This window comes from Lepus europaeus, chromosome Y (assembly GCF_033115175.1).
Source record: "Lepus europaeus isolate LE1 chromosome Y, mLepTim1.pri, whole genome shotgun sequence".
Lineage (NCBI taxonomy): Eukaryota > Metazoa > Chordata > Mammalia > Lagomorpha > Leporidae > Lepus > Lepus europaeus.
This window is the reverse complement of record NC_084851.1, coordinates 1,400,191-1,428,149: the sequence shown is the minus strand read 5'-3', so window position 1 is coordinate 1,428,149 and position 27,959 is coordinate 1,400,191. Positions and strand designations below refer to the sequence as shown.

The 27,959-nt window shown below is 39.5% G+C and overlaps 1 protein-coding gene across 1 annotated transcript; it reads left to right on the top strand.

The window, feature by feature from the left end:
• Positions 1–1,769: 1,769 nt before the first annotated feature.
• On the top strand, positions 1,770–27,184 carry LOC133753977 (cyclin-Y-like protein 1). Its single transcript, XM_062184616.1, is given in 4 exon segments — positions 1,770–1,891; positions 5,611–5,726; positions 26,019–26,570; positions 26,573–27,184. Coding segments are annotated over 4 exon segments (1,113 nt in total). The 3' UTR covers positions 26,896–27,184.
• The last annotated feature ends 775 nt before the right edge of the window (positions 27,185–27,959 follow it).

The window sequence follows — 27,959 nt, the reverse complement described above, 5'->3', positions numbered from 1 at the left end:
GCCCCATAAAACCTCCCAGCCAGACTCAAAGTGGGGAATGTAGATTTTTTCCTGTGGGAAAATCCCTGGATCACACATGTGCATAACACTCCCTGGCTGCAGCACCAAGAAATTCACAATTGTGTATGAGAGTTTCCACAGCTGGTTCTCCTGTCAGAATGGCTCCTTTTTCCTGCCCATTTCTGGATTTGTCCACAGGAATTGTTTTGTTTGCCTCTGCCTACAAGATGGCAACTATTACACCCTCCCCCCAGCACTCACCCCCTGTTGCTGGGTGTGCTCACAAGAGCTGAAGCAGCCTCTATTTATTTATGTCCAAAATTGTACCTGCTCTCTCACAGCCTGTTTCCAGACACAGTTATTGGTCAGACAGGGAGAGAGAAATGTGACCCTTTTCTTTCAGAATCTCAATTTATGTTTACCTTCATATGCATTGATTCTTTCTCAAATATAACTCAGCAATATATGTGGAAAATCTTCCTTCAGTTTTTCAGGGATAGTCCACATTTGCTTGATGAGCCAAAGGGATTTCAATTAAAATTGAGAAATCCTACAATATGTAGATGTTGTTCTTATCTGCAGCCCCTCCAAGGAGGACTCAGATGAAAATACCATCCCAGTCTTAAGCGTTTTAGCAAAACAGTGATGCAGAGTTTCCCAAGAAAATTTCAGATTTCTAAACAAGAGGAAACTACCAGTGATATATTCTGGTACCAGGAAGGCATGCTCTTTTACCCAAGGGAAAAATAACTACACTAAGCATTGGGCCATCATAGATGAAAAATGGGCTAGGACCTTTCTGGGAATGGTAGTATTTCACAGAATATGGATTCCAGGATTTGGGATTATAGCCAGTCCCTTACATGAGACTTTAAATAGTACTGACACAAAGCTACTTTGCTAAACAGGAGAGCAACAGAAAGACTTCCAAAGAGATAAAGAGCTATTAACAGAAGCCCCAGCACTAGGAATTCCTAACCTGGAAAATATTCACCCTGTAGCAGAAAAACAAGGGTAAGCTTCTGGAGTACTGACTCAAAGACTGGATCCACTTCCACAACCAGTGGCCTATTTTTCTGCTTTCACAGAGGATCTTACCCAGGTGATAGAAGCTCAGGTATTGTCAAAGAGCCTTGAAAAAAAGGTCAATGAGTGAAAATTTATAACTTATGAGTAAGTGAATATTTATATTTATAGATTATAAATAAACTTTCCTTGTGTTATAGGCACATGCAACAATTTGCCAAGGAAGGCATATTGATTGCAAAGAATTCCCCCACCAACTAAATATGGAAAAGCTTTGGGTTCTATTTCAGGCTGTACTGAAAGCTTTGGGACTGGCAGTCATGCACTGTAGAGGATGCCATAAAGCAGTTAGTTGTGCTAGCAAGGAAAATGCGCTAACAGATAAGCAGAAAAAGGAGCCCCTAGAAATTTTATTACCTCAGCCTGTAGCAATATCAGAAAACCCTTACTATACTAAGCCTGAGAAAGAATGGGCCCAACAACAAGATCATATTTAGATCATAGGGTTATGGCCCAAGGCCTCTCAGTGGAAGATAGTTAGGGAAATACATGACTCAACCCATGTCTTCCTTTCTTAAAAGATACTCCATTTGCAATTTTTTTTCCAATTTTGCACATACTGACTGATAAATTTGTTTGTTTCAGAACTTGGCACCTTCTCAACATAATGATGACCATGTGGAGGTCATAGCTCTTGGCAGTAACTGATGAAAATTCTTCAGCTTGTGATATAGATCCATTAAATGAAGGAAGAGATTCCCAAACCTAGGATAGATAAGGTCTACACCTCCAAGAGACAGGGAGTAGATGCAGATGGCTCGGTGGATGACATCCTTCAGCACCCACTAAGAGTAAAATCTCTGAGGTGAGAATAATATGGGATAAAGCAGATAGATGGTTTGGGACCACAAGCAGAAAGCCACACTTCACTCACCCTATGTAATTCCATCTGCCTATCTGTCAGTCAAATAATCCTTTTTCCAGAATGTTTCTTCCTTCACCTGGGACATAGAGGAGATCAATATAATCACTCCCCTTCCAACCTCTTAAGAAGCCAACTTTTCATAGAGGTTTTCTCTCTTTCTGCAGATAAGGATGAGACAGATCAACATCTCTGTACTTTCCTCCCCTATTGTTTTCACAGCCTAGCTCACTCTATTCCTGCACTAGGCACATATGTGTGTGTGTTTTTCTACCATTTAAATAAACCTTATCATATTGTGCACAATATTTGTGCCTGTTCTTTGAATGCTTCTCTCAGTAAAATGCCAGGATCTGGAATAGGAATTTGGACTCCTCCCTTGCCCACAACACTCTCCTCCCTCTTATCCTCTCAACAAAGGGTTTCCTATATGTAAACTAGGTAAAATGCCCTGTAAGGTTTTATTACTCAGTGTTAGATGGGTAACTTACATGATTTATTTCTAACTTTCTAGCAGCTCAGGTAACATAAGTAAATCTTCAATAACCTTCATTATATTTGTTAAAAGAAAAAAGGGTAAAAATATGAGTTGCTAGCAGACATTTATTTCTGGTATAACCATACCAAATTCATCTGTCTACCCCTTCTTTTCATATTGTAGGTAATAACAAACTACCTGCTTGTGACTTACCTACTGTGCAAGTCTTGTGACTTAAACGGTTTTCTGAATTTCAGAAGCCATTGTCTTCCCTGATCCTCACAACTCCTCTTTCTTGATTAAAAATTGTCCTGGTAGTTTGCAAAGTGGGGAAGAGCAAGATGCTAAACAATATTCCAAACTTGTTTGCAGTGCTGGTCTAGTATCTGAAAACCAGCTCTGCCTATTTGACATGCACAAAGTCAGTCACTGGCATCAGAGTGGTAGAAGAAAGTATGTGTTTGTGGTAAACTGTACAGCAAGGAGCTGAGGATCTACTGCTTGGTTTCTGGGCACTCTGATGTGTTAGCAGTAAAGATATTTATCAATTGAGAGATGCAAGGCCAGCTCATGTCCAGGTTCCTGACTCGTCAATGGTGCTCTTGAACTTCCTTTGATCTGTCAGCAATGCTGAGTTCTTGAGGGAATTTTTTACTCCAAGTGGGCTCGAGTTTGTTCTGGGAGTTACATGTAGGTGGCCAGTACATTCTTCCTGGACCTGGAATTCCATTCCACAAACTCTGCCAGACAGTACTAGCCACCAGGGTTCTTAGGTATGGAAGCTCAAATGACTCCTTGAGTCTGGGGCTTGGAAATTTAAAAGGGCCAGTTGTCACACTCCCTCAAGTCAGTGAATTCCTCTTTGATAAAAGACTGGCAAGGTCATCCCAGGATAAAAGAGACAGACAAGAGGCTGGGTCCTGCTTTCACATTACTGCAGTTTGGTTTCAGTCCTCCCTATTTCTTGCTACTCCTCAATTCTGAAGGAATGAGGATGACAAGCACTCTGACTGTTTGATGGTATTTATGGGACAAAGAGGAGCACTTTCAGAATCAGGGGAGAGGAAATTGCCAAGAATTATCGTAACCCCAGTTCAAGTACAGAAATATACCACATCGCAATAGACTTTGTCCCAGCTAGGCTCTGCTCAGCTTTATGTTGCAGATATATCCCCATTCCACATCAGCAATAAACTCAATAATATTACTAGCACTCCTATACTTATAATGAAAGCCAGAGAAATTAGTAATTTCTCCCCCAGGATATTTTCAGTATCAAACCCAGAAGACAGCCAATAAGGCTTAGTGTGTAGCATTGTCATTTTAACACCGGTTCAATATATGTCAGTTTTCTAATGAGAAAAATGACACTCTCCAGTGCTATTTCCAGGAGAAAGATAGCAATTCATGATACCAATGGAAGACATGCCAGGTTTGTCTTCGGGGCATGTTTGGAAATTGGCAGATTTCTGTATCTTTTTTATCTTCCTTGAGCCAAGGAAAGCAGAAAACACGTTTCCTATCTATCCTAAGGGAAGCCAAGGTATCAACACTTCTCATTCCTTACTTAAATTCAGTTTGGCTATTTACTTTCTTACTTCCTAAAGGCATAAGGCACAGATGAGAGCCTTGAATTCAGCCTCCTGGACTAAGGAAACTGGTACCATTCCTATCATTTCCAAAGATTCCTGAGAAGTTACCACTGCATTCAATCTCCATCTTGGTTATTGGTCTATTGAGGCTTCCTATGTTTTCATATCTCAATTTTGGTAAATTACAGTGTTCAGAAATATATACACTTCTTCTAGATTTTCCATTTTGTTGGCACATAGCTGTTTATAGTATTCTTGGTGGTGCTTTTTACTTATGAAGTATCTAACAGTTGTGACATCTTTTTTTGGGCTGGCGCTGTGACTCAGAAGGTTAGCCGTCTGGCTGCAATGCCAACATCCCATGTGGGCCCCAGTTCAAGTCTCAGTAGCTCCATTTCTAAACCAGCTCCCTTTTTCTTGGGAAAGCAGCAGAGGATGGCCAAGATTCTTACAACCCTGTACCCATGTGGGAGAGCCAGATGAAACTTCCAGGGGGCCCAGCCCCAGTTATTGCAGACTTTTGGGGAGTGAACCAGCAGATGGAAACTATCTCTATATCATCCCTGCTTGTATCTCTGCAACCCTAATTTTCAAATAAATAAAATAAGTCTTTATTTAAAAATATCTTTTTCATCCCTGATTTTTGTTAATTCTGTCTTTTATTTGGCTAATGTAGCCAAGGGTTTATCAATTTGTTCAAAAACCTAGATCTGCATTTCACTCATATTTTGAGTGGGCTTCTTGATTTCCATTGTTTAAAATTTATTCTATAATTGTATTATTTCTTTCCTCTTTATACTTTTGAGTTGATGAGTTCTTGTTTTCCTAAGTCCTTCAGATGCATTGTTTGACATTTATCTGACACCTTTCAAATTTCTTGCTGTAGGTATTAATTTCTATAAATGTTGCTTTTGCTATATCCTATTAGTTCTGATACGTTGTGTTGTCATCTTCTTTCATTTCTAAGAAACTTTCAATTTCCCTTCTGATTTTATTCTATGATGCCTTCTTCATTAAGGAGCAGCTTGTTTGTATTTTCTAGAGTTTCTTATTTTGTTGATTTATAGCTTGATTCCGTTGTGGTCAAAAAGAGACATGATATGATTCCAAGTTTTTTTTTAATATTTCTAGATTTGTTTTATGAGCTGCCACATGGTCCATGCACTGATGGAGAATGCACTCTAGCTGTGAGATGAAATGTCCTGTAAATAGCAACAGGGTCCATTTGGTCAATAGTATAGATTAGCTCTGTTGTTTCTGTATAGATCTTTGTCTAGTGGACCCCTCCACTGATGAATGTGAGATATTAAAATCTCTCATTAATATGTTAACATAACACATGTCACCCTTTAGAACCATTAACACTTGACTTGAATAGCTGGTGCTATAGAATTGGTTGTACATACATTAACTATAGTCATATCATCGTGTTTAATTGACCCCTTCATCATTACATAATGCCCTACTATGTCTTTTTTAAGTCAGTTTTTTTCTTCAAGTCTATTTTACTTGATATGAAGATAAGTACTCCTGCTCATTTACATGAAAATGAATCTGCATGTATCTTTGTTGGTGAGATGTGTTTCTTGTAGGCGGTATACAGATGAGCTTGCTTCTCAATTCAGTCAGCCAGAATGTATCATTACATTGGAGAATTTACACTTAAGGTTATTATTCATAAGTAGTGACTTGGTCCTGCCATTTTTCGGTAAATATTCCTATTATTTCTCTTTGATATCTTTTACACTTGTACTAGAAAGGTTTCTGCATTTACAGTCTTCTGTGATGCTAATTATTTTCCCCTTTTTCTGTGGATAGCACAGATCTTGAAGTATCATTTGTGGGGCAGTGCTGAGGTGCAGCAGCTTCAGCCACCAACGTCAATGCTGGCATCCAGTGTGGGCACCAGTTAGAGTCCTGGCTGCCCCAGCTGTGATCTAGCTCTCTGTTACTGTGCTTGGGAAAATAGTGGAGGATGGTCCAAGTGCCTGGGCCCTTGCAGCCCCATGGGAGACTGGAAGGAAGGTCATGGCTCCTGTTTTTGGCCAGCCTCAGCCCTTGCCTTTGTGGCCATATGGGGAGTGAACCAGCAAATGGAAGATCTTCTTCTTTGTGTGTCTCTGTCTCTCTCTCTCTCTTTCTCTCTCTCTAAGTCTGCCTTTCAAATAAATAAAAATAAATCTAAAAGAACAATAACAACAACAAATAGTATCATTTTTGAGGCTGAACAAATGCTGACAACTACTTTCAATTTCTGTTTGTTTTGGAAGGTCTTCATTCCACCTCTGTAGATAGATTTCACAGAGAACAGTATTCCGGGTCAACTCTTTTTCCTTGAGTACTTAGACTATGTCTCTCCTAGCGGATAGGAATTTTGATGAGAAATCTTCTGTGAAATTATTTAGGGTTCCTTAAAAGTAATCTGGTATTGCTCTTGTGCACATTTTACAATCTTTTCCTTATGCTTTATTTTTTGAGAGATTGAAATGTGCAATAATGGAGACCTTTTCTAATCATATCTATTCAGGTTCCACACACATCCTGCACTTGGATGTCCATATCTTTCTCCTAATCAGGAGAATCTTCTGCTATTATTTCACTGAAAAAGACACCAATCTAAACCATTCATTTTTTCCTTATCATCAGAATTGTGTAAGACACATATCTATCTGGTCTTTTGATGGTATCTCATGTATCTTGAACACTGTTTTCAATTTTTTCTAACAATTCTTTTTCTGTCTAAGTTAGTTACTTCTTTTTTAAGAATTTATTGATTTATTTATTATTTGAAAGAGTTACACTGAAACAGAAAGAGACAGAGAAAGAAAGGTCTTCCATCTGCTGGTTCACTCCCCAATTGGCCACAATGGCCAGAGCTGCATCAGTCTGAAAGCAGGAGCCAGGAGTTTCTTCTGGGTCTCCCATGCAGATGCAGAGGCCCAAGGACTTGGACCATCTTTTACTGCTTTCCCAGGCCATAGCAGAGAGTTGGATTGGAAGTTGAGCAGCTGGGTCTCTAACCGGCACCCATATTGGATGCTGGCATTGCAGGCGATGGCTTTAGCCACTATGCCAGAATGCCAGCCCCTGAGATGCTTTTAATGATTTGTCCTCTATTTCAGATATTCTTTCTTCTGGTTTATCAAGTCTGTTGTTAAGGCTTTCTATTGTATTTATTTTCTCTTTGACACATTGATTTCTCCATTTCAGTTTGCATTTTCCTTAATTCTGTCTGCTGGAGAAATTCTCATCCATGTCATGTGCAGAATTTTATAACTCATGTATTTGCTTCTCTGGGTTTTGAGTGATCTGATGATCATTCTTTTGGATTCCTTTTCAGTTATTTCATCAGTTTCATCATCTTCACAGGCTAATGTGGTAGTATTGTTGTGTTCTTTTTTGGGTATCATACTTGCTCTTGCTTCCTATATTTCTTTGCTTGTTTTCACCTGGGTAAACAGTTGTTGGTATCTCCACTGAAGGCTTTATTTATCGAAAGGTGATTCTACAGCTTAGGGGAATGCCTGCTCCTTCAGCAGGTATCCACAGGTGTGTGCTGGGGAGGGCAAAGAGCCCTGACCAGAGCTCAGCTGTGGGGCATGGGCCTGGAGAGGCACATAAGGTAGGCAAGGAAGCTCTCTTCTATTATCACTGGGGAGGCGCATATGACCATGACACTGCTGTGTTCACAGCCCCAAACCCTCTCACCAACTGCCCAGGGTGAGCCTAGGTAACCTTGCACCCCACCAATGGGTGAAAAATACAAAAAAAAAAAAAAAGAAATCAATGTGCTCCATAGTGTGAACACACAAATGCCCATAAATTTCCTCCACAACAATTCAAGTAGCTCTGAGCTTCTGGAGTCAGACCCAGTATTGTGCAAAGACCTAACAACATTTGATACCCTTCTGCCAGACTGTCTATTGTACAGTCACAGGATTCCCACAGTCACAGAGTACAAGGCTCCTAGAGCCACAGGGCACAAGGGATCCACTCACCTCTCCTTGATCCCCTCATCATATAACAAGAGCCATTTCACTTCCTGAGCCAGCCACCCGCCCAACAGAGACTGGCATATGAGGGGAGGGGAACAATATGCCCTCCCTTCATGGAACCAAACGGGCATCCTGCCCCACCCCCAGCCTGCACTTCCCAGCCTGGACTCAAAGTCATTGAGGAACACTGATTTCTTCATTAGACAAAATCCACCAGGAGTGTGTGGACTACAGCAGCATTCACATGCTTCATTTCCTCCCCACTGGTCACTGGTTCCTTGCTGGGGGTAGAGGAAGAAATCAACATGCCTTTCTTTCACAGGGATAGGTGAAATTCTGCCCCATACCAGATCCTTCAGGCTGGACTCAAAGTCATTGCTGTCCATGCAGCTCTCCCTCTGTCCAAATCACCAGTAGTGCAGATTCCCTCACCTCAGTCTGAGAAGATGATATCTCATTAGCCATTGGAGGCACTGTGGCATCATGCTAGCTGCTTTGTGATTGTTCAGTCTTCACAGCTATACAAAGTCTCTCTTCTTTATATAGCCTTTCCATTGAAAAATATCTCCAACGACCCATCAGAATACAGTCCATCTCCTATTCATCTAGTATCTTCCTGTTGTCAATATCAGCATGTTTTCCTCCAGTCACTCAACTTAGATCTCCAGATAACTTTTTTTTATTTCTGTTATTGCCAAAGACACCTCCAAATGAAGAATTCAGTGAACACTGAAAACACCTGAGTTCTGCTGGGATATATAGAAGGGATATAAATAATAGTCAAATGAAAAGATGTCAATTTCTTTCATATAGAGTAAATGACCATGACTCACAACTTTTTTCTGTTTCTTTTCTTAATTTAATTTTGTTCTACAAGTGATATTGGAAACAACACTTTAAAATTTGTATGAAAATGTGGCCTCTTAAAATTACCCAGAAGTGCCATCTGGAGTGCCATATATGTTACCGGAATTTTGGGTGCCATACATTATCACCATATGCTTATTAATAAGTCCCCAATATTGATAACCACAAGAGGGTTCTTAACGTAACAACAGACACCACAGAAATAAAAAGAATCCTCAGAAATTACTACAAAGAGTTCTATGCCAGCAAACAGGGAAATCTGTCAGAAATGGATAGATTCCTGGATACATTCAACCTACTTATATTGGACCATGAAGACATAGAAAACCTAAACAGACCCATAACTGACACAGAAATTGAAAAAGTAATAAAGGCCCTCCCAACAAAGAAAAGCCCACGGCCAGATGGATTCACTGCTGAGTTCTACCAGACAATTAAAGAAGAACTAACTCCAATTCTTCTCAAACAATTCAGAACAATCAAAAAAGAGGGAATCCTCCCAAATTCTTTCTATGTAGCCAGCATCACCTTCATTCCTAAGCCGGAAAAAGATGCAGCATTGAAAGAAAATTACAGACCAATATCCCTGATGAACATAGATGCAAAAATCCTCAATAAAATTCTGGCCAATAGAATGCAACAACACATCAGAAAGATCATCCACCCAGACCAAGTGCGATTTATCCCTGGTATGCAGGGATGGTTCAACGCTCGCAAAACAATCAATGTGATACACCACATTAACAGACTGCAGAAGAAAAACCATATGATTCTCTCAATAGACACAGAGAAAGCATTTGATAAAATAGAACACCCTTTCATGATGAAAACTCTACGCAAACTGAGTATAGAAAAACATTCCTCAATATGATTAAGGCAATTTATGCAAAACCCACGGCCAACATCCTACTGAATAGGAAAAAGTTGGAATAATTTCCACTGAGATATGGTACCAGGCAGGGATGCAAACTCTCACAACATAGTTCTGGAAGTTTTAGCCAGAGCTATCAGGCAAGAAAAAGAAATTAAAAGGATACAAATTGGGAAGGAAGAACACAAACTATCCCTCTTTGCAGATGATATGATTATTTAGGGGATCCAAAGAACTCCATTAAGAGACTATTGGAACACATAGAAGAGTTTGGCAAAGTAGCAGGATATAAAGTCAATGACAAAACTCAACAGTCTTCATATACACAGACAATGCCATGGCTGAGGAAGAACTTCTAAGTTCAATCTCATTCACAATAGCCACAAAAACAATCAAATACCCTGGAATAAACTTTTTTTTTTAACTTTTATTTAATGAATATAAATTTCCAGTGTACAGCTTATGGATTACAATGGCTTCCCCCTCCCATAACTTCCCTCCCACCCGCAACCCTCCCCTCTCCCGCTCCCTCTCCCATTCCATTTGCATCAAAATTCATTTTCAATTCTCTTTATATACAGAAGATCAATTTAGTATAAAGATTTCAACAGTTTGCACCCACATAGAAACACAAAGTGAAACATACTGTTTGACTACTAGTTATAGCATTAAATCACAATGTACAGCACATTAAGGACAGAGATCCCGCATGAGGAGCAACTGCACAGTGGCTCCTGTTGTTGACCCAACAAATTGACACTCTAGTTTATGGCGCCAGTAACCACCCTAGGCTGTCGTCATGAGTTGCCAAGGCTATGGAAGCCTTCCAAGTTTACCGACTCTGATCATATTTAGATAAGGTCATAAAAGACAGAGTGAGGATAGTAACCAATGATCCTAAGAGTGGCATTGACCAGGTCTGAACAATTATACAGCATTAAGTGGGGAAGAGGACCATCAGTTCACACAGGTTGGGAGTAGAGCCATTGGTGGTAGAGTAGAGGTTATGATTACAAAGGAATGAGGCCCAAGTATGCTAGACAGGGTCTAGAACAAAGGACAGAGTCATTATTAGAGGAGCTAAGAAAAGTGCTGTCTAAGCTACAATTAAGTTTTCTGATTGAGAGGCAAATAGAACCTCACAGAAGGGGCTTGATAATAATCTGGTGGGCTTTAGGCCTTGTAAGTTAAGAGGCCCAGACCTATCTATCTCTTCACATGGGGTATATCCTAAGGGAGGTGTGAACCTCCTAGGGGAAGGCACTCTGTTGACTTTCATTACTTGGCTGGCCTGGGAGGAGAGCTGGCCAGGTAAAGGCAGGTGGCATCTCTAACAAGAAATTTACAGTTCTGCCTGCAATGTTGCTGACCCTACTTGGCTGTCCCCTCAGCTGCAGTGGTCACTTTGGAAGTTGGGCTGAATGAAGGGCTTTTCAGCTTAGAGCCAATAAGATCTGTGGCTCTGACCTGGGCATCCTTCGACTCCAGGGCAGGTCCATTTCCCGTGATCCAACTCTTGGCAGAGCTGCCAGGGCTCTTCACAAGCTGACTTCTGCTGAAGCCCAGGCTTACCACTTTGAAAGCCACTGCAGTGGACTGGCCTGTTGGGTCTCCTTGAGGGCAGATCACTGTACAGATCAGCCAGTAATAGGCCTGCCACCCATTGCTTCTGATGCCTAGCTTTCTTTTCCTCCTGGTTTGTGTTAGCAGACCAGAGGATGCAAGTCAAGGGAGAGCCCGTGTCCCATCTCTAATCTTCGGTGGCCTGAACTACAAGTCTATAGTCACAGGCATGTTCTGTAGTAGTTTTTCTAAGGTAGACAATGCCCATGAGGAAAATTATATTCTCACTTTAAAACTTTCTTTCCCTTTGGTCTGAAAGGGAGGCTTTTTCTACTTACTGTATACTTCGCTGATGGCGAAGTGAATCTAGCTATGAGATTATTATTTAAGTTCTTATTTTGGCTCTGCTATTACAGAAAAATGTTAGCCATCTCTTTTATAAGGTCTAAAGATTAAATTGTGCATCCTACAGATTCCTTCATAATAGAATTAGTTTCCTACCTTGAAGAGAATAGGGAAATGAAAGAACTAGTTGGGCTTAGAATAGAGAAATGAGGGAGCAAGTCCTAGATCGCTTGCTGACAATAGCAATATCACATGAATACTTAGCAAACTGTTTCAACCACTAGATAACAACTTAAGAAAACATTTACCAGAAGGTCCAATGCCTTCTATAAATTTTAAGAATCATGTATTTGGAAACACCTCTTAAATATCTAACATGGTGTAGTTTGTTTAGCCAGTAAACTTAAGCACAACCATATAAAATGTTTTTAGTTTCTTTCTACCAACAAGTCTAAAACATATGATACACAGATTCAGGTCACACAAATTAAAATGTACCTTTGATTGATTTTAGCAGCTTAAATTTATGGACAATCTTATCTATAAGCCATTTAAAATAAAACTCTTAATAAAATTTCCCCATGTGGACATACAATATGTACACACATATAATATAGCATAATAGACCAATATAGCAATTTTAATAATAGCTTTTAAAATCTTTAACTCTTTTTGTAGATTGCCAATTGATTTGAATTGCTTTTTCTTTTTAGTAACCTCAGTTAACCATACTTTCTCTCAGTTGGTACTGTTAATACATTATTGGCTTCATCTGTTTACAGAGCCATCCCAAAGTACTGAATACAATAAAAGTGGCTGGAAAAAGTCCATAGGAACCTATAGGAGGACAGCTAAACACAGAACCAACAACGCTTTAGTTTTATGAGCAGCACATCATATATAACTGTGGATGACAAAAGACTTTAAGTCGCCATGTTTAAAATTATAAACTCATCAACCAACAAGAGGCACTTGCTTACTTCACAGTATTTTTGAAAGCACCTGTAGGATTTTACAAGTATTTAACCCTTTAGGCCTCTGGGGCTTTCTCATTCAGATAACTATCATGTCTAATAACACAAGATCATTAGACTTTTTAATTCTCAAACATTTGTATTAATAGCATTTTCCATTATAGAAACTTAAAGTCTGGTACCACATCACATCTTGACAGTCCTTCTAATATCATCCAAATAGACTGATTAGTTGGTGTCTCTATAAGATGAGAGACATAGGTCCTTCGATTTTTTCAGTTGGGCCCAAACTGGAAAAACCAAAGTCCAGGATTTACTGGAAATTTTAGAGACCAGATTGTTTGAAACTTTGATTTTTTGAATGCCTGTCAAGAATGCCAAGAAGGCTCAAAATCCAAAATATCTGCTTGAAATAAGATTTCTTTTTTTTAAATTTTCTTCCAGAAATAATTTAATAAAAATTTGGCCATTTCCAAGAAATACCCACTGCATGCCCATCAATAAAAGAGAACCTTAACAAAATAGAAAATTTACCATATGGCTATGATTTAAAGGAAAAAAAATTGCAGACACTCGAGTATATCAGTGAAGTCCAATATTAAAGTCACATTCATTCTTATGGGCTATGATTAGGAATCCGGTTAGATATCAAAATAAAACTTAATACAAATGCAGAACTATTTAGGTCAAAGGACCTCTATAGAAATATCTGTCCTCAAACGCATTCCAGTTTGAGACTCAATTTTAGAATAAGGCATAACAAATGTTAACAGATGACAAACAAACAAGGTGATGATAAGGGGATTCTACAATTTCCCACATACTCTTAACCTCTTAACCTGGTAAAAACAAATCTAGAATTTGTTTTTATTTATTTTTGTTTAAACAATTGTCAAGACTGGAATCAAAGAGAAGGCACAACAGTTTTGCTCTGGTTTTTTGTTATTTGGATTTCAGGACTTTTTTGTTTTTGTTTTCTATTTTTTTTTACAAATACAAATTAAACATGAAAAAAAATTCTACTTCAAAAAAATTCTAACAGTTCAAGAAAAGCTCATCAGTTGCATATTACACATTTAAAACCTATCTCACAATTTAAGCTTTAGTGGTAGAAACAGTGTTTCAGAATTGTATTGTGATCACATACCAAAACAAATTAACTCTATTAACACCTTTTTAAAATAGCCATTTCCCCAACGGAATGTGTCTTCCTTATTACTGACATTTGGTATGTTTCATTCATTGGAATATTTCTTATTTTCTACATATTTCAGAAACCTGTGAGAAACAGGATTTGATAAACATTTTGAAGGCAAGAAAAATCCAATTGTTCTATGAGAGTCATGACCTTCTGGTGTAGAAAAGTTGCCTCTGGAAAATTTAACAAGTTTCATTTTCTCTAGTATGGCTAAAAACTGAATAAAAGGTGAAATAAGATTTCTTAAAATCATGACATAACATAGACCAAATTTGATCATTGTTACAAGGTGATTATTCAAATCTTTGAAAATAAGCACATATTTAAATAACCCATAGCTCTTAATAAAAATTAGCTGTTTTTGAACAATTAGAATTTAACAGACATCAAGAGAACATAATAGATTACTTTAACATATTGCTTTACCAGAGCATCAGAGTTTAATTCTATGTCAAAGAGAAATTGAGCTTCCTGTGATCTTTGGCTGTGAGGTTTCCTTCCTTTACCTTCTTTCATATTGGTGACCATGTTTCTGTGTTTCTGTATGTAACACATCTTTAAGCATCTTTGGCAGGGCAGGATGAGTGGCAACAAATTCTTTCAGTTTCTGTTTGCTATGAAAAGTCTTAATTTCACCTTCATTCACAAATGAGAGCTTTGCAGGATATAGTATTCTGGGCTGGCAGTTTTTCTCTCTTAGTACCTGGGCTATGTCTCGCCATTCCCTTCTAGCTTGTAGGGTTTCTGATGAGAAGTCTGCTGTGAGTCTAATTGGAGATCCTCTAAGAGTAATCTGACGTTTCTCTCTTGCACATTTTAGGATCTTTTCTTTATGTTTCACTGTGGTGAGTTTGATTACAACATGTCGTGGTGAGGATCTCTTTTGGTCATGTTTATTAGGGGTTCTATGAGCTTCCTGTACTTGGATGTCTCTGTCCTTCTCCAAACCTGGGAAATTTTCTGCTAGTATCTCACTGAAAATGCCTTCTAATCCTTTCTCCCTCTCTATGCCTTCAGGAACTCCTAGAACCCGAATGTTGGGTTTTTTAATAGTATCCTGTAGATTCCTGACAATATTTTTTAGATTTCTAATTTCCTTTTCTTTTCTTTGATTTGACTGTTTCCTTTCCTGTGCTCTGTCTTCTAAGTATGATATTCTCTCTTCTGCTTCGCCCATTCTGTTTTTAAGGCTCTCTAATGTGTTTGTCATTTGATCTATTGAGTTCTTCATTTCATTATGATTTCTCATCACTATCAGAGTTTCTTGTTCCACTAGTTGTTTCATTTCATTTTGATTCCTCCTTAATATTTCACTTTCACGAGAGATTTTCTATCTTGTCCATTAAGGATTTCTGTAGTTCAAGAATTTGTTTTTGAGAACTTCTTAATGTTCTTATCAATTTTTTGAGATCCTCTTCTTGCATTTCTTCAATCTCATCATCTTCATAATCTTGAGTTGGGGTGTCTTTTTCATTTGGGGGCGTCATAGTGTCTTCCTTGTTCTTGTTAGCTTGGTTTTTGCGTTTGTTGTTTGGCATGTTGGAGATATTTGGTTTCTTCACTGTGGTGTTTTTTCTTGTTACACTATGGCTCTATATTAAGTGGACTGTCTGCTTTCAGTGGAGCCTTAGAGGCTTGAGATGAGTGTGGACTGAGAGCTGTGTTTGGTTCCTTAGGGTTGAGGGTGTGTCAAAGATGACACTCCCAGGTTAGGTGTGGTAAATCTCTCTCTTTTTTGATTCAAAAGGGAAGTAATTCCGCACAGCTGAACGTAATTGGAGGTAGTTAGCAGGCAAATGATATACCCACAGGAGCCAGAGATCGGAAGCTCTTTCCCAAGGACCACACAGGGAATCTGCGCTGCCCTCAGTGTGGGCTCCAATTCTCCTGCAGTCTCCCACTGGGTTGCCAAGTTAGATGCCAATCTCCTGTTATTTCACCCCTCCCCCTAGAGTCAGGTCTTTCTGCTAGGCTCAGGGCCGGTGCAGACCCGAGGTCGCCCTGCTTATGACGTACATCCAAAATGGCGCCTGCTCTGTCTTGCTCGCCTTTGAGAGGTGAGCGGAGAGAGAGAGACTTGTGTCTGTATCGGTCACTTTTTTTATTTTTTTCCTCTCTCTCTTCTAGTTAGCCTGGTGAACTTTTCCCCACGGAGTTTCAAGCCTCGTTCCCTCTAGCTTCCTCTTTCTGCTTGCCCGCTGGTGTCTCAGGCTATTGAGGTTCGGCTCACCTTGCGTTCCAGTGCTGGTGTGTTGAGTCTGCCGCTGGTGTCCCGAACTTGGGCTCCCATGCTCTCCACGCAGGTCCACTGTGAATCACTAGTTCCGGAAGAGTTTCCTCTGCTGTTTCATCCCCTACTCTTCCTTGACCCTGCAGTATCTCCACTTATATTAAACTTTCTCTCCCCCCGGACTAATAGTGTGCTCCCTGCCTATTCCACCATCTTGCCGCTCTCGATCCATTGGAATAAACTTAACCAAGGATGTTAAAGATCTCTATGATGAGAATTACAAAATCTTAAAAAAAAAAAAAGAAATAGAAGAGGATACCAAAAAATGGAAAAATCTTCCATGCCCATGGATTGGAAGAATCAATATAATCAAAATGTCCATACTCCCAAAAGATCTGGAAAAAATGATCCTGAAATTCATATGGAGACACGGAGACCTCAAATAGCTATTGCAAACTTGTACAACAGAAACAAAGCCAGAACCATCACAATACCAGACTTCAGGACACTGTACGGAGCAGTTGTTATCAAAACAGCATGGTACCGGTACAGAAACAAGTGGATAGATTAATGGAAAAGAATAGACACACCAGAAATCAATCCAAACATCTGCAGCCAATTTGAATTTGTTCAAGGATCTAAAACCAATCCCTGGAGTAAGGACAGTCCATTCCAGAAATGGTGCTGGGAAAACTGGATTTCCACATGCAGAAACGTGAAGCAAGTCCCTTAACTTACAACTTACACCTTACAAAAAAATCCACTCAATATGGATTAAAGACTTAAATCTATGACCAGACACCATCAAGTTATTAGAGAACATTGGAGAAACCCTGCAAGATATTGGCACCAGCAAAGACTTCTTGGAAAAGAACCCAGAAGCACAGGCAGTCAGCCAAAATTAACATTTGGGATTGCATCAAATTGAGAAGTTTCTGTACTACAAATGACACAGTAAGGAAAGTGAATAGGCAACTGACAGAATGGGAAAAAATATTTGCAAACTATGCCACGGATAAAGGGTTAATAAAAAGAATCTACAAAGGGATCAAGAAACTCAGGCGGAGCCAAGATGGTGGATAGTGAGGACATGCGCCGTAGTTTGGGAAAATAAAGTTTCATAAAAGTGGAATTACTGTAGCCTCAGGAAAAGACTCAAGAGAAAAACTGCAGAGGAAACGCTTCCGGATCTAGTGGATGTGACAGAGAGGACCTACTGGGAGCCCACCACATGGAAACCCAACCGCGGGAGCTGAGCCACAGATCTCGCCAGCACAGGAATGGACGGAAGGTAAGACAAAGACATCAGAAACCCGAGATATTGGGGGTGAAAAGCAGAGGCATCTCTCTTCACTCACCAAGCAAAACAATGAGCAGGTGCCATTTTACGTATGTAAAGCGCCACCAACAAGTTCACAAACTCAGTAACTTTGGAACTTTGGTGAAACTTGAGAACACATTGAGGGCTGCATAATCTCTTAGTGTGGTCCCAGGGGTAGATCAAACGAATATTTCAACTATCCGCAATTCCACTCACCTGTGCCAAATTACTTCCCAACTGAGTCAAAAAGAGAGAGAGAGAGAGAGTGATCCAGCAAGGAGAAAGGGAGAGAACAATGTGGGTGAGTCACTTTTTGCACAGCCTTAAACCTGAAGAATCAAGCGGAGCTCTCTGGCCACACCCATCACAGCCTCTAAAGATCCATCAAAGCAGACAGCCCACTTAGAGGCATAGTATAACGAGAAAAAACCACCACCACCACCACAACAACAACAAAAAAAACTAAATTATCTCCAACATGCCAAACAACAAACGTAGAAAGCGAGGTAACAAGAGCAAGGAAGACACTATGATGCCCCAAATGAAAAAGACACCCCAATCCAAGATTATGAAGATGAAGAGATAGAGGAAATGCAAGAAGCGGATCTCAAAAAATTGATAAGAACATTAAGAACTTCTCAAAAACAAATTCTTGAACTACAGAAATCCTTAATGGACAAGATAGAAAATCTCTCTCGTGAAAGTGAAATATTAAGGTGGAATCAAAATGAAATGAAACAACTAGTAGAACATGAAACTGTGATAGTGACAAAAAACCACAATGAAATGAAGAACTCAATAGATCAAATGACAAACACATTAGAGAGCCTTAAAAACAGAATGGGTGAAGCAGAAGAGAGAATATCAGACTTAGAAGACAGAGAACAGGAAAGGAAACAGGCAAACAAAGAAAAGAAGAAGAAATCAGAAATCTAAAAATACTGTCAGGAATCTACAGGATACTATTAAGAAACCCAACATTCAGGATCTAGGAGTTCCTGAAGGCATGGAGAGGGAGAAAGGATTAGAAGGACTTTTTAGTGAGATACTAGCAGAAAATTTCCCAGGTTTGGAGAAGGACAGAGACATCCTAGTACAGGAAGCTCATAGAACCCCTAATAAAAATGACCAAAAGAGATCCTCACCACGACACGTCGTAATCAAACTCACCACAGTGAAATATAAAGAAAAGATCCTAAAATGTACAAGAGAGAAATGTGAGATTACTCTCAGAGGATCTCCAATTAGACTCACAGCTGATTTCTTGTCAGAAACCCTACAAGCTAGGAGAGAATGGCGAGACATACCCCAGGTACTAAGAGAGAAAAACTGCCAACCCAGAATATTATATCCTGCAAAGCTCTCATTTGTGAATGAAGGTGAAAGAAAGACCTTTCACAGCAAACAGAAATTGAAAGAATTTGTTGCCACCTGTCCAGCCCTGCAAAAGATGCTTAAAGATGTGTTACATACAGAAACACAGAAACATGGTCACCAATATGAAAGAAGATAAAGGAAGGAAACCTCACAGCAAAAGATCACAGGAATCTCAAACCATATATTAGAAAGTATCTTTGGCAAATGACAGGGCAAAGTTACTCCTTCTCAATAGTCACATTGAATGCTAATGACTGAACTGTCCAGTTAAAATACTCCGATTGGCTGATTGGGTTAAGGAACAAAACCCATCTTTTTGCTGCTTACAAGAAACTCATTTTTCCAACATGATGCATACAGACTGAAAGTGAAAGGCTGGAAAAAGACATAGCATGCCAACAGAAATGAAAAAAGAGCAGGCGTAGCCATATTAATATCGGACAACATAAACTTTACCACAAAAACTGTCAGGAGAGACAAAGAGGGGCACTATTCAATGATTAAGGGATCCATTCAACAGGAAGATATAATGATTATCCATGTATATGCACCTAATTACAGGGCACCAGCTTATTTAAAAGACTTGTTAAGGGACTTAAAGGGAGACTTAGACCCCAATACAATAGTACTGGGGGACTTCAATACTCCACTCTCAGAGATAGACAGATCAATAGGACAGAAGATAAACAAGGGGACAGTAGATTTAAATGACACTATAGCCCAAATGGATCTAACAGATATCTACAGAACATTTCATCCTACATCTAAGGACTTTACATTCTTCTCAGCAGTACATGGAACCTTCTCTAGGATTGACCACATACTAGGCCATAAAGTAAGTCTCAGCAAATTCAAAAGAATTAGAATCATACCATGCAGCTTCTCAGATCACAAAGGAATGAAATTGGAAATTAGCAACTCGGGAATCCCTAGAGCACATCCAAACACATGGAAATTGAACAACATGCTCCTGAATGAACAATGGGTCATAGAAAAAATTAAAAGAGAAATCAAAAATTTTCTGGAAGTAAATGAGGATAAAAGCAAAACATACCAAAACATATGGGATACAACAAAAGCAGTGTTAAGAGGAACGTTTATATCAATAGATGCCTACATCAAGAAATTGGGAAGGCACCAAATAGATGAGCTTTCAAGTCATCTCAAGGATCTAGAAAATCTGCAGCAAACCAAACCCAAACTCAGTAGGAGAATAGAAATAATTAAAATCAAAGAAGAAATCAACAGGATTGAATGCAAATAAACATTACAAAAAATCAGCCAAATGAGGAGCTGGCTTTTGAAAAAATAAACAAAATTGACACCCCCATTGGGCCAACTCACTAAAAAAACAAGAGAAAAGATCCAAATCAATAGGATCAGAGATGAAAAGGGAAACGTAACAACAGACACCACAGAAATAAAAAGAATCATCAGAAATTACTACAAGGACCTGTATGCCAGCAAACAGGGAAATCTATCAGAAATGGACAGATTCCTGGACACATACAACCTCCCTAAATTGAGCCAGGAAGACATAGAAAACCTAAACAGACCCATAACTGACACAGAAATTGAAACAGTAATAAAGGCCCTCCCAACAAAGAAAAGCCCAGGGCCAGATGGATTCACTGCTGAGTTCTACCAGATATTTATGGAAGAACTAACTCCAATTCTTCTCAAACTATTCAGAGCAATCGAAAAAGAGGGAATCCTCCCAAATTCTTTCTATGAAGCCAGCATCACCTTAATTCCTAAGCCTGAAAAAGATGCCGCATTGAAAGAGAATTACAGACCAATATCCCTGATGAACATAGATGCAAAAATACTCAATAAGATTCTGGCCGATAGAATGCAACAAAACATCAGAAATATCATCCACCCAGACCAAGTGGGATTTATCCCCGGTATGCAGGGATGGTTCAACGCTCGCAAAACTCAAACTATCCCTCTTTGCAGATGATATGATTCTTTATTTAGGGGACCCAAAGAACTCTACTAAGAGACTGCTGACACTCCTCGAAGAGTTTGGCAAAGTAGCAGGATATAAAATCAATGCACAAAAATCAACAGCCTTTGTATACACAGGCAATGTCACAGCTGAGGAAGAACTGCTAAGATGAACCCATTCACAATAGCTACAAAAACAATCAAATACCTTGGAATAAACTTAACCAAAGACATTAAAGATCTCTATGATGAAAATTACAAAACCTTACAGAAAGAAATAGAAGAGGATACCAAAAAATGGAGAAATCTTCCATGCTCATGGATTGGAAGAATCAATATCATCAAAATGTCTATTCTCCCAAAAGCAATTTATACATTCAATGCAATACCAATCAAGGTACCAAAGACATTCTTCTCAGATGTGGAAAAAATGATGCTGAAATTCATTTAGAGACATAGGAAACCTCGAATAACCAAAGCAATCCTGTACAACAAAAATAAAGCCGGAGGCATCACAATACCAGATTTCAGGATATACTACAGGGCAGTTGTTATCAAAACAGCATGGCACTGGTACAGAAACAGATGGATAGACCAATGGAACAGAATAGAAACACCAGAAATCAATCCAAACATCTACAGCCAACTTATATTTGACCAAAGATCCAAATCTAATCCCTGGAATAAGGACAGTCTATTCAATAAATGGTGCTGGGAAAATTGGATTTCCACATGCAGAAGCTTGAAGCAAGACCCATACCTTTCACCTTACACAAAAATTCACTCAACTTGTATTAAAGACTTAAATCTATGACCCGAAACCATCAAATTATTAGAGAGCATTGGAGAAACCCTGCAAGATAAAGGTACCAGCAAAGACTTCTTGGAAAAGACCCAGCAGGCTCAGGCAGTCAAAGCCAAAATTAACTATTGGGATTGCATCAAACTGAGAAGTTTCTGTACTTCAAAAGAAACAGTCAGGATAGTGAATAGGCAACCGACTAATGGGAAAAATGAAACTGACAGAATGGGAAAAAATATTTGCAAACTCTACTACAGATAAAGGGTTGATAACCAGAATCTACAAAGAAATCAAGAAACGCCACAACATCAAAACAAACAACCCACTTAAGAGATGGGCCAAGGACCTCAAGAGACATTTTTCAAAAGAGGAATTTCAAAATTGCCAACAGACACATGAAAAAATGTTCAAATCACTAGCAATCAGAGAAATGCAAATCAAAACCACAATGAGGTTTCACCTCACCCCGATGAGAATGGCTCACATTCAGAAATCTACCAACAACAGATGCTGGAGAGGATGTGGGGAAAAAGGGACACTAACCCAGTGTTGGTGGGAATGCAAACTGGTTCAGCCACCATGGAAGTCAGTCTGGAGATTCCTCAGAAACCTGAACATAACCCTACCATACAACCCAGCCATCCCACTACTTGGAATTTACCCAAAGGAAATTAATTTGGCAAATAAAAAAGCCATCTGCACATTAATGTTTATTGCAGCTCAATTCACAATAGCTAAGACCTGGAACCAACCGAAATGCCCATCAACAGTAGACTGAATAAAGAAATTATAGGACATGAACTCTATAGAATACTATACAGCGGTAAGAAATAATGAAACCCAGTCATTTGCAACAAGATGGAGCAATCTGGAAAACATCATGCTGAGTGAATTAAGGCAGTCCCAATGAGACAAATATCATATATTCTCCCTGATCATCGACAACTGAGCACCAAAGGGGAAACCTGTTGAAGTGAAATGGACACTATAAGAAACAATGACCTGATCAGCTCTTGTCCTTACTCTAGATGTACAATGTAATACTTTATCCCTTTTAGTACTTGTTGTTGTTTTTGTTGTTGTTGTTCTAGTACTAGTGGTTGAAATCTGTAATTAACACATAATTGTTGTTAGGTATTTAAATTGTAACTGAAACGTGATCCCTGTTAAATTTCAGAGTGAAAAAAGAGAGGGAGGAGATGTACAATTTGGGACATGCTCAATCAGACTTGCCCCAAATGGTGGAGTTATAAATGTGCCAGGGGATTCCAATACAATCCCATCAAGGTGGCATGTACCAATGCCGTCTTACTAGTCCAAGTGATCAATTTCAGTTCACCATCGATGGCTCTGATAGGTCTAAGAATCAAAGGGATCACACAAACCAGACAAGTGTCTGCTAATACTGATAGAATCAAAAAGAGAGAGAAAGATCCAACATGGGAAGTGGGATACACAGCAGACTAATAAAATGGCAGATGTCCTTAACAACACTCTGGCCTCAGAATCAGTCCTTAAGGCATTCGGATCTGGCTGAAGAGCCCATGAGAGTATTGTAGGCATGGAAAGCCAAGATACCATGGAAAAGAAAAAAAGAAGAAGACCTAAATGAAAGATCTCTGCAAGTGAGATCCCAGTGGAAAAAACAGGGCCATCAAAGACGGAGGTACCTTTCTCTGAAGGGAGGAGAGAACTTCCACTTTGACTATGACCCTATTGGAATAAGATCAAAGTCAGCGAACTCTAAAGGCTTCCATAGCCTTGGCAATTCATGACTAGAGCCTAGGGAGATTACTGACGCCATGAACAGGAGTGTCAAATAGTTAAGTCAGCAACAGAAGTCACTGTGTAATTACATCCCATGTGGGATCTGTCCTTAATGTGTTGTCTAATGTGCAGTGATGCTATGACTTGTACTGAAACAGTTTTTTGCACTTTGTGTTTCTGCATGGGTGCAAATTGATGAGATCTTTACTAATTAGCCGGCGCCGCGGCTCACTAGGCTAATCCTCTGCCTTGCGGCGCCGGCACACCGGGTTCTAGTCCCGGTCAGGGCACCGATCCTGTCCTGGTTGCCCCTCTTCCAGGCCAGCTCTCTGCTGTGGCCAGGGAGTGCAGTGGAGGATGGCCCAAGTGCTTGGGCCCTGCACCCCATGGGAGACCAGGAGAAGCACCTGGCTCCTGCCATCGGATCAGCGCGGTGCGCTGGCCGCAGCACGCCTACCGCGGCAGCCATTGGAGGGTGAACCAACGGCAAAAGGAAGACCTTTCTCTCTGTCTCTCTCTCTCTCACTGTCCACTCTGCCTGTAAAAAATAAAAAATAAATAAAAACAAAAAAATTAAAAAAAAGAGATCTTTACTAATTATGTACTGAATCGATCTTCTGTATATAAAGATAATTGGAAATGAAAAAAAACCTGGTGTTAAATTGGAAATGGCATAGATAATTAATTAATTTTTAAAAAAATATTATGTAGGATCTCTGTCTTTAATGTGCTGTACACTGTGATTTCATGCTATAACTAGTACTCCAACAGTAATTTTTTCACTTTGTGTTGCTATATGGGGGCAAACTGTTGAAATCGTTACCTAATATATACTAAACTGATCTTCTGTATATAAAGAGAATTGAAAATAAATCATGATGTGATTGGAAGGGGAGAGGGAGCGGGGGGGAATAGGATTGTGGGTGGGAGGGAAGTTTTGGGAGGGGGAATCCATTGTAACCCATGGGCAGTGCTTTGGAAATTTATATTCGTTAAATAAAAGTTTAATAAAAAAAAGAAACTCCACAATATCAAAACAAACAACCCACTTAAGAGATGGGCCAAGGACCTCAAGAGACATTTTTCAAAAGAGGAAATCCAAATGGCCAACAGGCACATGAAAAAATATTCAAGATCACTAGCAATCCGGGAAATGCAAATCAAAACCATAATGAGGTTTCACCTCACCCCAGTGAGAATGGCTCACATTCAGAAATCTACCAACAGTAGATGCTGGAGAGGATGTGGGGAAAAAGGGACACTAACCCACTGTTGATGGGAATGCAAACTGATTATGCCACTATGGAAGTCTGTCTGGAGATTCCTCAGAAACCTGAACATAACCCTACCATACAACCCAGCCATCCCACTCCTTGGAATTTACCCAAAGGAAATTAATTTGGCTAATAAAAAAGCCATCTGCACATTAATGTTTATTGCAGCTCAATTCACAATAGCTAAGACCTGGAACCAACCGAAATGCCCATCAACAGTAGACTGGATAAAGAAGTAATGGACATGTACTCCATAGAATACTATACAGCAGTAAGAAACAATGAAACCCAGTCATTTGCAACAAGATGGAGCAATCTGGAAAACAGCATGCCTAGTGAATTAAGCCAGTCCCAAAGGGACATATATCATATGTTCTCCCTGATCGGTGACAACTAACCAAGCACCAAAAAGGAAACCTGTGAAAGTGTAAGGGACACTATGAGAAACAGTGACTTATCAGCCCTTGTGCTGACTGCTGATGAACAATTTAATACTTTATTCCTTTAAGTACTTTTTTGTTCTAATTAATACTATTGGTTGAACTCTGTACCTAATGCACAATTATTCTTATGTGTTTAAAATTAACTGAAAAGTGGTCCCTGTTAAATATAAGATTGGGATAAGAGAGGGAGGAGAAATATAATTTGGGACATGCTCAATTGGATTTGCCTCAAGTGGTGGAATTAGAAATGCGCCAGGGGATTCCAATACAATCCCATCAAGGTTGAATGTAACAATGCCATCTCACTATTCCAAGTGATCAGTTTTGCTCACAACTGATCATACTGATAGGTCTTAGTCAAAGAGATCATAGAAACAAGACTAGTGTCTGCTAATACCAACTGATAGAATAAAAAAGGGAGAGAATGATCCAACATAGGAAGGGAGAGACACAGCAGACTCATAGAAATGTAGATGTCCTAAACAACACTCTGGCCTCAGAATCAGCCCTTAAGGCATTCGGATCTGGCTGAAGAGCCCATGAGAGTATTGTAGGCATGGAAAGCCAAGATACAATGGAAAAGAAAAAAAAGAAGAAGACCTAAATGAAAGATCTCTGCAAGTGAGATCCCAGTGGAAAAAACAGGGCCATCAAAGAAGGAGGTACCTTTCTCTGAAGGGAGGAGAGAACTTCCACTTTGACTATGACCCTGTCCAAATAAGGTCAAATCTGTGAACTCAAGAGGCTTCCATAGCCTTGGCAACTCATGACTAGAGCCTAGGGAGATTACTGACGCCATAATAAGAGTGTACAATTGTTAAATCAACAACAGGAGTCACTGTGCACGTACTCCTCATGTAGGATTTTGTCCTTAATGTGTTGTACTATGTGAAATAACGGTATAAGTAGTACTCAAATAGTTTTTTATACTTTGTGTTTCTGTGTGGGTGCAAACTGATGAAATCTTTACTTAATATACACTAAATCGATCTTCTGTATATAAAGAGAATTGAAAATGGGCAGACGAGTTGGCTCGAGGGAGGCCGCGGTGTCGTGGCGGAGGGGGTGCAGCTGAGGCCGGAACCCTGCCCTGGAGCTGGGTGGTTGAGTGGCGGGCGAGGCCGTGTCTCTTGGCGCGGCAGCCCCGGGCTCTGCCGGGGCAGCTTACTAAAAAGTACAGCTCATGCTCAACAATATTTCTAGATGACAGCACAGTCAGTTCTAATCTTACATACACAATAAAATGTGTGACCTTAGCAATATATTACCACATAAAGAACAGAGATGCAAATAGATCCCTGGATATTTTTGATGAGAGATCACATCCACTCACACGAGAAAAGGTTCCAGAGGAGTACTTTAAGCATGATCCTGAACACAAATTTATTTACAGATTTGTCCGTACGCTTTTCAGTGCTGCACAGCTTACAGCTGAATGTGCAATAGTCACTTTGGTTTACTTAGAAAGAATTTTAACTTATGCTGAGATCGACATTTGTCCCACTAACTGGAAAAGAATTGTCTTGGGAGCCATTCTTCTCGCCTCCAAGGTTTGGGACGATCAGGCTGTGTGGAATTGGACTACTGCCAGATCCTCAAGGACATCACGGTTGAGGACATGAATGAGATGGAACGGCATTTTTTGGAGCTACTTCAGTTTAATATTAATGTTCCTGCCAGTGTTTATGCCAAATACTACTTTGACCTTCGCTCCTTAGCAGATGACAACAATCTGAATTTTCTGTTTGCTCCTCTCAGCAAGGAAAGAGCACAGAACCTAGAGGCCATTTCCAGATTGTGTGAAGACAAATACAAAGACTTGTGTAGAGCTGCTATGAGACGATTTTTCAGCGCTGATAATTTCATTGGCATTCAGCGCTCTAATGCTATCCTCTCTTAAAGGGAGTAATGAGAGGGTTCTAACATCCTCAATCCCTCATCTACAAGGACTGGAGAACTGTCACCTCTCTGGCTCAAAAACCAGCAAAGTTAGTATTTTCACCAAAAACAAAGACATGGTATTCAAGAGACTTGTGGACAATGAGGAGGATTGCACTCCAAAGGAAAGAATGGGACCTTGTTAATGCAACAACACACCCTTCTGTCCTTTTTAATGTAAACAGAGTTTAAAAAAAAAAAAAACACTTCAGAAAGGGAAAGCTCCCAACCCACACACAGATATTTCTTTACTATGTAGGTCAATAGCTGTGAACTACATGAGATTTTTTTTTAATTAATAGTTAAAATTTTTAGACATTACAGACACTGACCCTATAACTTATCTTTTTCTTATTTTTCTTACCCTCTTCCAGTATTGCTGCATATGCCTTTAGAATCAATGCAGTATTATCCTTGAAACATGGGAATCTTACCAGCTCACAAAGCCACGTAGGAGCAGACTGTAGCATTGTTAGGAATTGAGGGTATTTCCTGCATCATTGAAGCTCCTCATCATCATTGGCAATCAATTTAAACCAAAAAGCTGCTGGATAACACTTGTCATTCCTGTTCTTTGCAAGCACTACGTTCTAGCATTTTAGCACATTTGGGGTCATAAAGAGAAAGTATCAGTTGTTGATGATCTACTTCTGTTGAGGCCATGCTGTATTTCTCATGAACTGTAACGGTGCTTTTCATCTTCTGATAATTTTCCTTATTTATCAAATAACTGTATTAAAAGTTACTTTCCTAATGTCAGCCAACATGGTGGTCCAGGAATAACAAGCAGGTAGTAAAATACAAGGTGTCCAGAAAGTTAGTGCAGTTTTAAGCATTTGTGTGTTTGTGGGCCCTCCAGGGCACTGCAACAGAAGTAGACATGTTACAAACTTAGAACATCATGTGAAAGTTTAGTTATATTTCTTTTAAACTTGTTTTTTTTTGTAAATTTGGAATGTTAAGCTTTTAATTTTAATGTTTTATTTCAGTACAATTTTAGATTGTACACATTGACTTCCCCAAATA